General features: G+C 44.6%; 1 protein-coding gene across 2 annotated transcripts in view; it reads right to left on the reverse strand.

Moving 5' to 3' along the window:
- Positions 1-12,827, reverse strand: part of PLXNA4 (plexin A4) — a 455,447-nt gene that overhangs the window by 49,771 nt on the left and 392,849 nt on the right. For both annotated transcript variants that reach the window (XM_056341131.1, XM_056341132.1), the window contains exons 17-19: positions 8,457-8,550; positions 5,724-5,963; positions 4,743-4,889 (exon numbers count right to left, since the gene is read on the reverse strand). In XM_056341131.1, coding sequence (XP_056197106.1) covers positions 4,743-4,889; positions 5,724-5,963; positions 8,457-8,550 — 481 coding nt within the window. The remainder of the gene's footprint in view (positions 1-4,742; positions 4,890-5,723; positions 5,964-8,456; positions 8,551-12,827) is intronic.

Genomic DNA, 12,827 nt, shown 5'->3' on the forward strand with positions numbered 1-12,827 from the left:
GCCTGAACCTTTACAGCCCCTCTTCTAGCCACACATTGACAGGGTGGCTGTAAATGCTCACCAGTGGGACAGGGAGAGGAATACAGCTCTCTGCTCTCCACGCACTCCCAGAGGTTCCCAGGGCTGCTGGTAGCCTCTGGAACAAGCTGCTGTGTGAAGACCTTGCTTTTAACAGCCAGAAAGAAACTGTGCAATCGGCACTGCTTGAAGGCCAACAAAATGCTCTGTTGAAGCAAGTCTGTCAGGAACCCAGTTTTACAATACGAACGCTCCTCCCAACAGTAATGCCACAGGGTAATGCTTGCTTAAGGCTACTACAAGGTTGTTCAAAGCTGTTTGTAGAGTAGAAAAAGTTTGAGTGGCAGGGGGAAAAGCACTGCTGACTAGCCTGAAGTATAAAAAGAGGCTTTGAGGAGTGTGCAGTCTTAGGGGACCACTGGTTATAGATCAACACAAAGCTAGGAAGATGCCATGCAAAGAGCTTGAAGGATCGTGACTTGGCAACGAGCCCAATCACTCCTGCCAGCTGACCTTTGTCACAGGGAGGCACAGCAGGCCTTGCACAAAGAGCAAAATCTTGCTGCTGGGCAAAGGTGCAGTCAAGACCTCAGGACTACGTGCTGTCCCCTCCCACTGCAACTGGACCCATTGCAGCATGTACCTGAACCTTTTTCTTCCTTCTTTATGAGGAGCTCTCCCTTATAATTTCCAGATCCCACAGCATTCCAGCCTGGCATGTGAAAACACCCTCCGCATCCCAGCCTGGTGGCTAGCTGTCTCCTCCGTCCCACTGGCTCTCAGTTATTCAGTCTGCCTCCAGCCCGCCTGCACATGCATCAGTCCCAGGCCTCAGCGCAGGCACCCACTTGGGCTTCCTCTCTAGGCTCCAGGAGGAAGAAACTGGCCCGAGGAGGAAGGATTAACTAGCAGGAGAGACTATGAAGCAGAAAGTCATGAATTAATGAAAAGTTTTCCAGCTGCTTTTGCTCCTCACTACTACAGGCTTTGCAGGGGACATGAATCTGTGTGACCCCGCAACCTCCTAGAAATTATTCTGGCCCCAGTTACAGCCTCTGAGATGTCTGGTTTGCTCTAGCAGCAGCAGTAGCCTGTTCCTCAGTGGGTCCTGGCCAAAGCCACCTAGCTGTAACCCTTATGTCTTGGGCAGGACAAAAATGAATGTCTGGAAAGATCTAATTACTATCCACAAGATCCCCTCATGGCATTTGTGGATGGGCTTTAGAAAGATAACAATGTCTGCAATGAGAAACAGAATCAAACCTAAGCTCATCGGACCAGGCAGTAGAGTTTCAAGATGACCGTTCCTGTACCATGACATTGATGACTTGTAGAGCATCTTCAGTGGCCAAGGAAAAAACCTAGCACTCATTTAAGTTGAGGATGCAGCATTAACTAGCTTTCCCATCTGTTTCAAGATGCAAGGCCCGACTCACCTATAAGGCCTGCGCAGGGCAGAGGTTTGCTGTTGGTATGTGGCATGCTCAACTGGGAAGACAAACTGCCAAACTGACACGCTAATGTCTGCACTGGAAGCTGTCGCCTTTTGCCCTAGACCACTGTCCCAAATCCTCCCAGCAAAATTTGCTCACCAGCTTGCACAATTTCCTTCCTGTCACAGTGGATCAATAAACAGATCCGTCACTTTTCATTTTTTGTTTCCGACAGTGGCCCTTTTCCCCCAAGCCCTGTAGTCAGATAAGTCCATTCAGGGAGTATCAGACTAGAATCAAAAAACCCCATCCCAATCCCCAGTGCAGGTCTGTCCTCAAAGCTTGCCGAACAGCCTGTCTCCATGGGTGGGAGTCTTCTCACCAAACATTGGACATGCACATCTAAGTTAGACATTACAGCATGCTTTCAGAGTCAATACAGAGAAAAAGCACTTTTAGAATGTGATTTATGTAAGCAGCTTTTGACACCTCCTTTAACATTAGGATGAGACGTTTTATTCAGTGGAAGTTCCCATTTCTCTCCATTAACTGTAAGGAGATCTAGACTCATAGAGGTAGGTGTCTAACAAAGTTAACCCCAGTACATTCCTCTCTAAAAGTTGTTTCAGCACTGCTAAGGTCTCACAGTCCATGAATAAAACTGCCATGATCTGAGGGAATCTGTCACTTGAAGAAGAAAGCCTGCAAGGCTGCAGTATTATTGTGAACATTTGAAAGAAAAATAAGCAAATATGTAGATACACCCTTACTTTATCTCCTGGGCCACTGAGTGTTTTATAAGTGCTATTTATACCTTCCAGAAGACTGCACATGAGCCCTCCATCTTATCAAACAAAGTTTGGCCACCTGCTAGGCCTATTAATCCTGAATTTGTTCTAAATGGCACTATGGCAGAGCTCAGTTTTGTCCAGCAAAGTCTTAGGGGTCAGCAGTTCAGGAGTTCCTGTTGAGCACAACTTGACTGTGGCAGTGTCTATCCTAGTGGAAGTTTGCCCTGGCCAAATGTAAGTGTCTACCTTAGGATGAGATCAACTGTGCCCTGAACTTCAGTTGCTGTATTTGACCATCTCTCCATTCACTATATAAAGAGTCCAGTGTGACGTTCCATGTATATAAGTGCCTACATTAGATACCAGCAACCCTTCAAAAGTACTCCGCTTCTTCATTGTAGACCTTCCCCAAGATACTCATGTATCTTTCTCATGTCTCTTTGATTTCCTTGAGACAGAGCTTGCCTCTGAATTTTATTTAGTCAATCTTTTTTAACCGTTGCTCAGGCCTTTTAGTTCTTTTCTACTTTTTCAAATATTTAACTCTGTCGTATAAAAAAAAAAGATAGCTGAGCTAGATCAAAAATCTGTTGACATTAATGTCACTGTTCCTTCCCTTAGAAATAATCTCAGGTTCCTTCTCTTAGAAATAATATCAGTGTTGCAATGGTTGATTCACTCCCATGGTCCCCTCTCAGATCTAGGCCACCTCACTTTGCAAGAAAGGGTTTGCTCAGCGATTTACTCAAGGTCACACAGTAAATTGTTGGCAGAAACAGGAGGAGGACCTAGGAGAGATACCTGTCAATTTTCCTGACCATCAAAGTGACAGTCATGTGAATCATGGGGATACATTTTGTACCAACCTGAGCAACAGAGATGCCATGCTATGCTGGAGAAGGCATTTCCCAGCCCAGCTCTTCCCCTGTAAAGTTTCAGCTGCAAAGCCCACCCTTGAGCACTGGTCTCCATTGCAGGTGACCTTCTGTATTTGGTTCCCAGCCCAGATGCTGCCAAAGCCTTGCCCCAGTGTTAGCAGTTGAACGAGAAATCTGTAACTTGCCCCTATTACTGATGCTCATTAACAGGCTTCAATGCGATCATCTTCCTTGGCTTCCAGCAGTATCTCTTGTTTGATCAAGATCCTCAAAAAGGGATTATTTTTTTCTCCATGGCTTCACTTAAGCTGTCCCAAGCTGCAGGAGCAGGGGAGTCTTTCCAATTAGTAAGACCTGAGCAGATATTCATCCTCCCTGATCCCCAGAGGTTGATTATTGCTCACCTGACATTGAGTTTTCTCTCTAGGATTGGCTTTGTCCATCTCTGACTAACCATATGTTTAATTATATTCATGAAAATGACATGGAACATATATTGTCTAGTTCAAAAGCTTTCGTATTCACACAGAGAAAATCTCTCACTTCATTATTACTCCTCTTGGATTGTCTTAAAGTGCTTTACAATGAATCAAGAGCCATGCTGTATTTGCATGGCTGAAAAGGGTTATTACCTCTGTTTTCCAGATGACAAACTTTGGCACAGAGAAGTTAAGCAGCCAGCGTCAGGTGTCCCAGCAGGAGTCACAAACAAGACCCAAAACGGTCACCATAAACTATTTTCTAAAAGTTCCCAGAAAATTCTCTTTTTAAAGAGCCATGCAGTGTGTCTCCATCAACCTCTATGAGTCTCATTGCATTGAAATAAATAAATATGTGACAGATACAAGTTTAGGAGGGCAACAGAGAGGTGGAGAAAAGTTGATAACAAGGAATGAGAAACATTGTTCATCTGTATGTTTGGTGTCACTTGTCAGATTTTGTTGTATTTCCACCCACAGCTCAGTACAACTGCAATGAGTTTGCTGATGTGCTGCTTATCAAGCAACAGCATTGAGGAATGCAAACTGCTGAGAAGAAAGTAAAAATGGAGTAAATAAATCAATAGTGAGAGGAAGAGAAGCTCTCTCTGATGTAATCACTGAGTCCATTTTTCACAGATCCCAGGAAGGATATGCAGGATTTTTGGATTCTTGGATTTTTGCCTAAGTTCAGTCCGAAGTCCAGTCATACTGTTGCCCATATCCTGCATTTCTTTTCTCCTGCATAAAGGTGAATTTTACCCACCAGTATGTTAGTAATTGCTAGTGACTGTGCTAAATTTAACTAAGTATGCCATGGAGGGAATATAATATATATATGAACTCATATAAGCATCTAGTGTTCATACAGCCCATACAAAAACAGAAGAGAGGCAAACTTCCCTAAAGGGTTTTGATAATGAAAAGTTTCTCAGTGTCCATTAAGATCTCCTGGTTACTCTTGTACTTCTCCAAATTACTCTTGGTGGGGATATTATGACAAGAAGAGGCCCTGAAGTTTATGGGATCTATGGAAAGCAAATGGTGATACAAACTCCTCGGAGATGTCTACCAGCTCTTGAGCACTGGTATGCCCTCCCAACCCACCCAGGGAGGACAGGCTGAAGTTCAAGCACCACTTACCATCACCTTGTGCCGTCCAATGAGGTTTGGGGACTCACACAGTAGCTGCACATCTGATACGGTCACTGCACAGGGCTTCTCACCAACCAAAACTGTGTAATTCAGTTTGGCATTCCCTCCTGCCACTGGTGGGATCAGGTTCTTGCCCTGGATAGAAAGAAATATCACACACACACCAAAAAAGCCCACCATCAGAAAAGTATTCACCTTCCAGCTCTAGTTTGTTCCTTTGACATGAGTATTAACATTGCGTTTGACATTTGTGGTTCGTCATTTGCTAACACAGAGAGGAAAAGCCAATTTAGAAAGTCATGCAGAGGACAGCATGGATGGCTACAGACTGTAATCTGTCAAAACAGCCTGTCCTGCTCTCCTCTCTCTCTGAAACTAAATGAGAAATGTTACATATAAGTCTTGAACAAACAGGCCCTCACAAAATGTGTTCAGACAAGACAGACCTCTTTGTAACCACGCAAGGAGGTATTCTGCAGGCACAACCATTTCTTTGCGTATGCACCACATACAAGTGCTGATATAGAAATGCTCAACCATAAAATTCTTTCTCTCTATTGCTGTCCAGATTACAGAAATGACAAAGGACTGGTGTAAGATTTAAACAGGGGTGAAAGGAAGGTCTTGAAAACCCAAGAAAGACATAAACTTGGATATTTATCTACCAGCCTTGTTGCAGTAGCAGAAAACATTCTTCTCTGGTGGAGGGCAGTGGGTACAAATTTAAGCTGCATACAGGTAGCTACAGCAGGCGTTTATATTTTTTAGTTATGGCTATTGGCAGATGCTGAGCAGTGACTGGTGTTTGCAGATGATGACTCTGATGTGATGCAATATGGTAGGTGCAATAAATGAAGGAAATTTCTAGGATGCAATTAGGATGCCACTTGTGGGGTGCTGGCAGACACAGAGAGGCAACAGGCAGCATGTGTTTGTCCTTCCTCACCCAGTCCTTGGCCTCCATCTCACCTTCAGTATGATGGGACTTCCCGGCTTCAGCTCCAGGATCCCTGAGGGATTGAAAACCTCGAAGATAGGGTTTGGGTAGTAAGTGAAGTTGGTTTTGTTGAGGATCAGCAGGGATTGCACGTTGTCAAGAATGAAGCCAAACTCCTCTGGACGCTCGGCGAGCTCAGAATGGTGATTGGGGTCAACAGCCAGTGCCGGAGCCTGGCAGGTCATCTCCGTGCTGTTCTGCACCTCACAGTTCTGGAGAAAGGAAACAAACAGAGGGAGTGTTTATGGAAAATGCCTCCAGCCATCCTGGTGGACAGATACCTCTCAGTGAAATGTTAGCCTACCTGCTCCTGGAGGACAGGGAGGAGCAGACCTCCTTGGTTATCATGAGACAGGCTGGTGCTCCACTGGTTCAAAACATACCCGCCACCCATCATGCAATCAAGTATGGAAAGGGATTAGGAAAACTTTTCTGGGGTGGGTGTGTGGAGCAGTTTGCACTGCACTTGGGCATCCTGTGCTTCTTCCCTGAGGGAGCTCAGCCTGTGGGGTTGCCAGTGTTGACATCTTCCCTTAAACCCATTTCTTTCTGGAAATAGAAAGTCTTCCTGTTTTTTTTTTGTTTGGTGTTTGTTTTTTTTTTTTTTTTTGACAACAGAGACTAATCAAAGGCTTACTATCACCCTAAAATTAGCTCTCATACTCTTGGGGATCACTCCACAAGTATATGTGCAGCGCAGGCTCAGTTGTGCCCAAGATTCCTGTTTGAACATCAGGTTACCCGAAATGAAGCCCAGGAAGCTGGAGAGGCGCAGATAATGAGGTAGGTCCCAGGAAACCCTAAAGTGTGTTTCCAACCCTGCCAAAGACCTGCTTTTTCCTGTATTTGAGAAACAGGTTATAGCTTGTGAAAGGCATTTTACCCTGACTACCACTTTAAACAATGTAGAATTGGACGCCTGCTTGTCCTTCAGGATCTGAGTTTTCATTTTTCTATATCGTGGTTGCTAGCACGCTGCATCCCAGTCTCACCAGGAATCAACAGGCTCTGTAGGAAAACAGCACCAGCCCCATGGGATCCCAGCTGTGCCTGATCTGAGAATCTTCTCCAAACTAGTCTGATACCTACAGCACTGAGACCATGCTCATTATCACAGCTAGCATAGCTCAGATGCTAGTATGTCTTTGGTTTAAATCAATAGATAAGCGACTTGGACCAGACAGTTTTGTATTGGAAAGTCAGTCAGTCAGATGTTTTTTGCTGTAACAGCTCTTACAAGGAAGAAAAGGCACCAGAGTAATTCCCAGTGCAAAACTGATGGGCAATTCCGCATGGAGGTGTGTGAGATGAAGAATAGGCTTCATCACCTGCACAATGGCATGACTGTTTGAGACCACTGTGTCAGGCAAGATCTGGAGTCTGGCTGGAAGAATAAGATGAAGTCATGCAGGCTTCTAATTCTGCAGGAAAGTTAAAGTAGTGTTTGTTTGTGCTGTACCAGGAAATAGAACACATTACCAAAACATTCCTATGAATATGCATAATCAGTTGGACCAGGGTTTCCCCAGAGTTCATGACAGACTGGAAAACTGCTATTCAAGTTTCAGCATCCAGAAACCAATCTCACTGGTATTTCCTGAATCTGATGGGGCATGAGAGGTGACAAAATTGCTTTGGATCTGGTTTTATGAAGGGAGATATTAGTTCATGGCAGAGCTGGGACAAGACCAACATTTAGGTCTCTCAATCTGTAAACTGCAGACGCAAATGAATCTACCCCATATTTTCCTGCATTTTCTTTTTGGATCTACCACAATTTCACCATTGTTCATGTGGCAGTACATTATTTTAATGTCCACAAAGTGCTTTGAGAACCTTTTGTGGAAAGCATATGGACTACTCTAAATCCGAGAAATGAAGAGGACCTGGACTTTCTGACCCCACCCCAACTGGTCCCTCTGTGTTTTGGGTTTTTTTATTTTTGATCCCTCTTCTTCTGGGATGCTCTTTCACAGCTGGTCCCAGGAAATACCCATACACAGCCAACTACTTTTCAGATGCTGTTGCATGGCCCCTTCCTCCAACCTTACTGTACGTACCAGCAAGTGCTACCTGCTCCTGAGTTTCCTAATTGCATGTCCTACACTCACACCTTTTACAGTTCTACCTGGAGCTGCTCAGCAGCTACTGGCAATTGGCTCCTTCCAGGTGAATTGTCCTCCCATTCCTTGGTAAAGCTCTACTGGCCTCCACAGGCTGACTTCCGATTCTTCAGTGGTCACTAAGAGTTGAACTAAGTTACAAACCTAGCTGGTTAAACCTGGAGACACTTGCAGGATCCCAAAAAAGGCCAGGGAGTGGACACAGTAGTACCAAAAAGCATTATTCACAGTCCCTTCCAGTTCCAGCACACTGATCTAAAAACCTGAATTTGGGTCTAGTTATGCACAGGCATGGCTGGTAAGCAACACAGGTTATACAACAGCCAAGAGAGGACGGGTATCCTTGAGCCAACAGAAGAAATAAGCTCAGCAAGGACCAGGAAATGTATGACCCACCATTAACACCTCTCTTTTCTCTCTTTGGTCCAGTGCTCTTTCATGGAGAAAGGATGGTGTAATCCTTCTGAAAGCAAGTCATACTCTGTTCTGGATGCAATTGGAGATTTCAACCTCCAGAGCTGTTATCCAGCCCCTCTCACCACCTTGGACATGTCCGCTCTCCAGCTCAGCAGGCATACTCACATTGACGTGTTCCTTTCCACCGTGCTTTGCCCGGATCTGAGGGTTTTGGATGAGGTCTAGATGAGTTCCCCACACTGCAATGGGTGTGTTGCCACTAGAGGAGAAGAAATGGAAGAAATGCATAAATGCAGCTAATAGGTATCAGAACTGATTGCACCAGCAATGGGTGATCTGTATTTCTAAATATTTAGTGTGAAGTATCTGACCACATCTCACAGTCACATAGGAAGGGAAGGAAAAACAAAACCAAAACAAACCAAAACAAAAAAACAAAAACCAAAACCAAAACCCTAATAGTAATTTTTCATCTATTCATAAGGCGAGAAATAAGTAAAACCACATACTTGCTAAAACTGTCACATCAAGCAGCACCTAGGTGTTTTTCATTGTTAGGACTCAGAAATCCTAAGCTTTGGTAATGAGGATAAGAGTTGGAAATTTAACAAGGACTCTTCATAATGGTTCACAGATTATATCTCTTATATCACTTAAGGAAGGGACCCCAAAAAATCTTCATAAATACTATCCTGTGCAGGCAGCTCTTGAGGATTCAGTGCTGCCTTGGTTGAGGGCTGTATCTTTAACATCTTGCATGTTAAACCTGCTATAAAAATATCACCCTGAATAAGAGAATATCACCTCAGTGAATACACTTCAGTGCTGACAGGGCACCCGGTCCTGCAGCATCTAGAAGGAACAAGAGTCAAAATCTCCACCCCTGGAGTACATAAGGCATTTGCTTGGTTTCCATTTGGCGACCCAGGCAAATAAGCTCTACCACGTGTGTTAGATCCAACACATAACAGAAAAGAGATTTCCAGTCACTGTGTCCCTTTGCTTAGATGAGGACTGGTTTCCTGAGAAAGCCGATTCATACAAGCCACAGCCATGCATCTGGTAGATTTTGTCACTTCTATAACAACTCTCTCAGCCCAGCGTAAGATGGCAGGATGTAGGCAGAGCCCTTCCCATTCCCTGCAATCACTGTCAGCAGAAGGAAACAGCTTTCAGAAACACCCTCCTTTCCCTTCCCTTGCCTCGTCTGGCTGCAGCCAGCAGTTCTGTTTGTGGGACTTGGGGGAACAGAGGGGAGGGAGGAAGGAAACTGCAAAGGAGCATTCCCAGGCTTCAGCAGGAGCTAGCGCCTGGGTTGGCTTTGAACACCGCATCAAGGAGAAGGGTGCACCACAGGCAGCTTCAGCCATCCCAAATTGAAACAGCATTGCTCTACCAGGGTGAGCTCTCCCTTACAGCACTGCGGTGGAGGCAGAGTGATGCAAGGGCTGCAGGGAGAAGAGTTACCTAAGAAAGTAAAACCTTCAGGGCTCACACGTCCAGGGCAGGATGGGGAAATGTCATCAGTGGACAGCCCCATCTCTGAGAGTTTCCCAGGCTAAGGAGTGCTCTCATTGACTTCAGCACCTGCCTCCATAACTCCCTTTGGAAACCGTCCAGGCTGCTATTTATTTCCTTAGTGGGATTTAAATCAGTGGGATTGGGAAAAGAAAGCTCAGGCTCCCTTTCTGCCTCCACATAAACCTCGGCATACATGAAAAGTTAAACAAGTACATTATAAATGACAAACCACCAGAAAACAAACACACTGAGAGGAAGAATCCCATATTGGCCAAGAGATCTCCCCCATTTCTGACCTCTGTTTTCCATTTTCCTCATTTATCTTCTATTATTAATTAGATGGGGCAGGTAGGAATGAATGCAAATGCACCTCTGCATGGCAGTATAGCTGTCAGGTTCCAGTAAGCTGGTCACAGCTAACTGGGACTGTGCTTCAGCCCCTCTAGTCGTGCCCACACCGATAAACCAAATGGCCAGGACAGCAGCTCAAACACTGGCTGGTGACCGTAGATGCTGATAAGCTATTAGTGGTACCCCGGGCAATGCCTGGTCGTGGTTCAAGGGATAGCAAGGACCAAGGAGCTCTCCCAACAAGCAGGATAGGTTGTGTTTGCTGAAGACACAACATCGCTCCCAAACCCTCTGTGGCTTGCAAATCAAGCAAATAGATGAAGCTAACCTGCCTTTGAAAGAAGAAAGACCAAAGTACATATGAGGGCTATGCATGCTCATGCTTCAGGACTAAAATATAGATCTGGATTAAGTATTCACTAGCTTAAACACAGCCTACTGTCCCATAAGCCTGTAAATTTGAAGACTTGAGACATGAGTTCTGCCAAAAAGCTTGTCACAACCATATCTTTTGGCAGGTGCTGTTGTGACACTTCTCAGAAAGATTCCTCTTGGTCTTTCATTCAAGTAATGCCTGTACAGACTAATCCATGGTTAGGACAACATTTGACCTTGAGTTTCGCAGAGTACCTCAAGTTCTTGCTCTCCGAAGACATCAGCTGTGATGGGAAATTTCTAATGGGAAATTGTATGGGGCAAAACCATATTTTCCGTTTCCATAAGATCTGCTTGGATGGTTGAGCTTTCTTGAATGCACAGAGGATCTCTTCTGAAGTCAAGCATCCACTTACAAGACAGACACACACACACCCCACACCCCGCCTTACAGAAAGAATACCCTCTCCCCAAAATTCAGCTTTGCATTAACTATTCCTGATATCATGCAGGGAGAACTCGCTCACCAGAATCCAGAAGAGAAGTGTATAAACCAAGTTTTTCTTTCTCCGCCGTCTTGGTTCTTCAAGAATTTTGGCTTTGAAACTTTTTAATTTGTATTATCATTTATTATTATTATTATGAATCTCTGCTGATTCAAACTAGAAGGGATTTTTTATTGTTACTCAGCTGAAAGTTTACGTGTTCCAGACTTATCAAATGTATGCACGTATGTACAGATATATCTGACTGTGTGCATATACACATAAATCCTTTTATTTAATCAACCAAGTCTGCACACACAGTTTCAAACTCACATGTTAAAAACGCTGTATTTGGTTTGGAAACTCAGCTTGCAGACCCAGCCCACAGTTATTAAGTACAGCCACAACACCTGATCAAAGGGGGGCCTTTTCTCTGAAAAAAACCTAAAGCAGTTGTGTTTGCTGAGAGCACAATATCGCCCCCAAACCCTCTCTGGCTTGCAAATCAAGCAAATAAAACTGTTTCTTGCCTTTGCAGGAAAACTGCCAGCCACTGCCCAGCAAAATCACAGAGGTGCCAAGAGACAAGACCATGACCTTTCTTAATTTAACTCCTTATTGTCCCAAAAGCTCTGAGCATAATTTTCTGTCTGCAGACTCAGACAATTGCTAGGCATAACTCAAATCAAACCCAGATCAAAAGTATTAATGGAACCTCATAATGGAACCTCATAAAATTCTAGTTACCTGCCAGCCCAGTGTGACTTTTTTTTTTTTTTTTTTTTTTTTTGGCTATGGAAGTAAATTAGCAGTAATCTTTTCTTTATTGTCTTGGAAAATGGTACTTGAGAAGGTTTTAAGCCAGGCTCAATACATTCATTCACTAATTTTGCAAAGCTGGTTTAGTAGCAATCATCTATCCCTCAAAACAGCTTAGCCCCACAGCCAGGAGTGATGAATCAGAGAAGCACAGTGGATTTGCTGTAATAAATCGTACTGCATAACAAATATACTGAGGAATAGTCTCCTCAGTCTATCTCCAGATCCACGTGTCTTGACTAACTTATTTCCCTCTTCGTTCTCAGGACTGGAGTTGGAGTTGGCTGCCCTTTCATCCAGCTCTGTGCAGAGGCTTTACTCTAATGCTTGTCTCCGTTATAACCTGCTGGATGGAGCTCCACAGCTAACGGTTAACAGTGCTCAAAACTGCCCTTGGCACTCCAAACCACCATGGTAATCCTGGATATTGCATCTTCTCTTTCTGCACTCTCCTCCAAGGTTATGCACCTTTGGAGTGATTAAAAAATGCACAAGAAGGGGGATGGAAGGGGTAGGTCTGGTTAAAATTAGGCACCTGTTAATGCTCAAGTGGATGCTTTCTGATTTCAGTGATGCTGAAGAGAGCAGAGGGTAGAGGCTGTACCTGGATGATGAGACAGGTAGAGTTCCACTCATCCATCCCAGCAGCTACACACCCTGCAAGTGAGCTGGCACCCACTAGACAAGCAGCTCTTCTTAATTCCCTTTATGCTGGGAGGAGGGATGGGAGATCCCGGGCAACAAGCAAAAGGATGCAGAATCTCTGCACCCCCAGGCTGGGCAAAGCTTTACCAATGCACCTGAAGCATCTCCCAGGCTGTTTCTTCGTCTGTTGCTAGAATCTTCAGTGGAGAAACCAAGGAGCAAATGGGCTCTGGAGAACTCCTCTCACCTCCCAGCCTGACCTGAGGCCAGACAGAGGAAGGTCTCCATCTTGCAACTTTCCTGGGGATGACAGGGGAATTCACTCTCCCAGGCTGTCAGT

This window comes from Falco biarmicus, chromosome 5 (assembly GCF_023638135.1).
Source record: "Falco biarmicus isolate bFalBia1 chromosome 5, bFalBia1.pri, whole genome shotgun sequence".
NCBI lineage: Eukaryota > Metazoa > Chordata > Aves > Falconiformes > Falconidae > Falco > Falco biarmicus.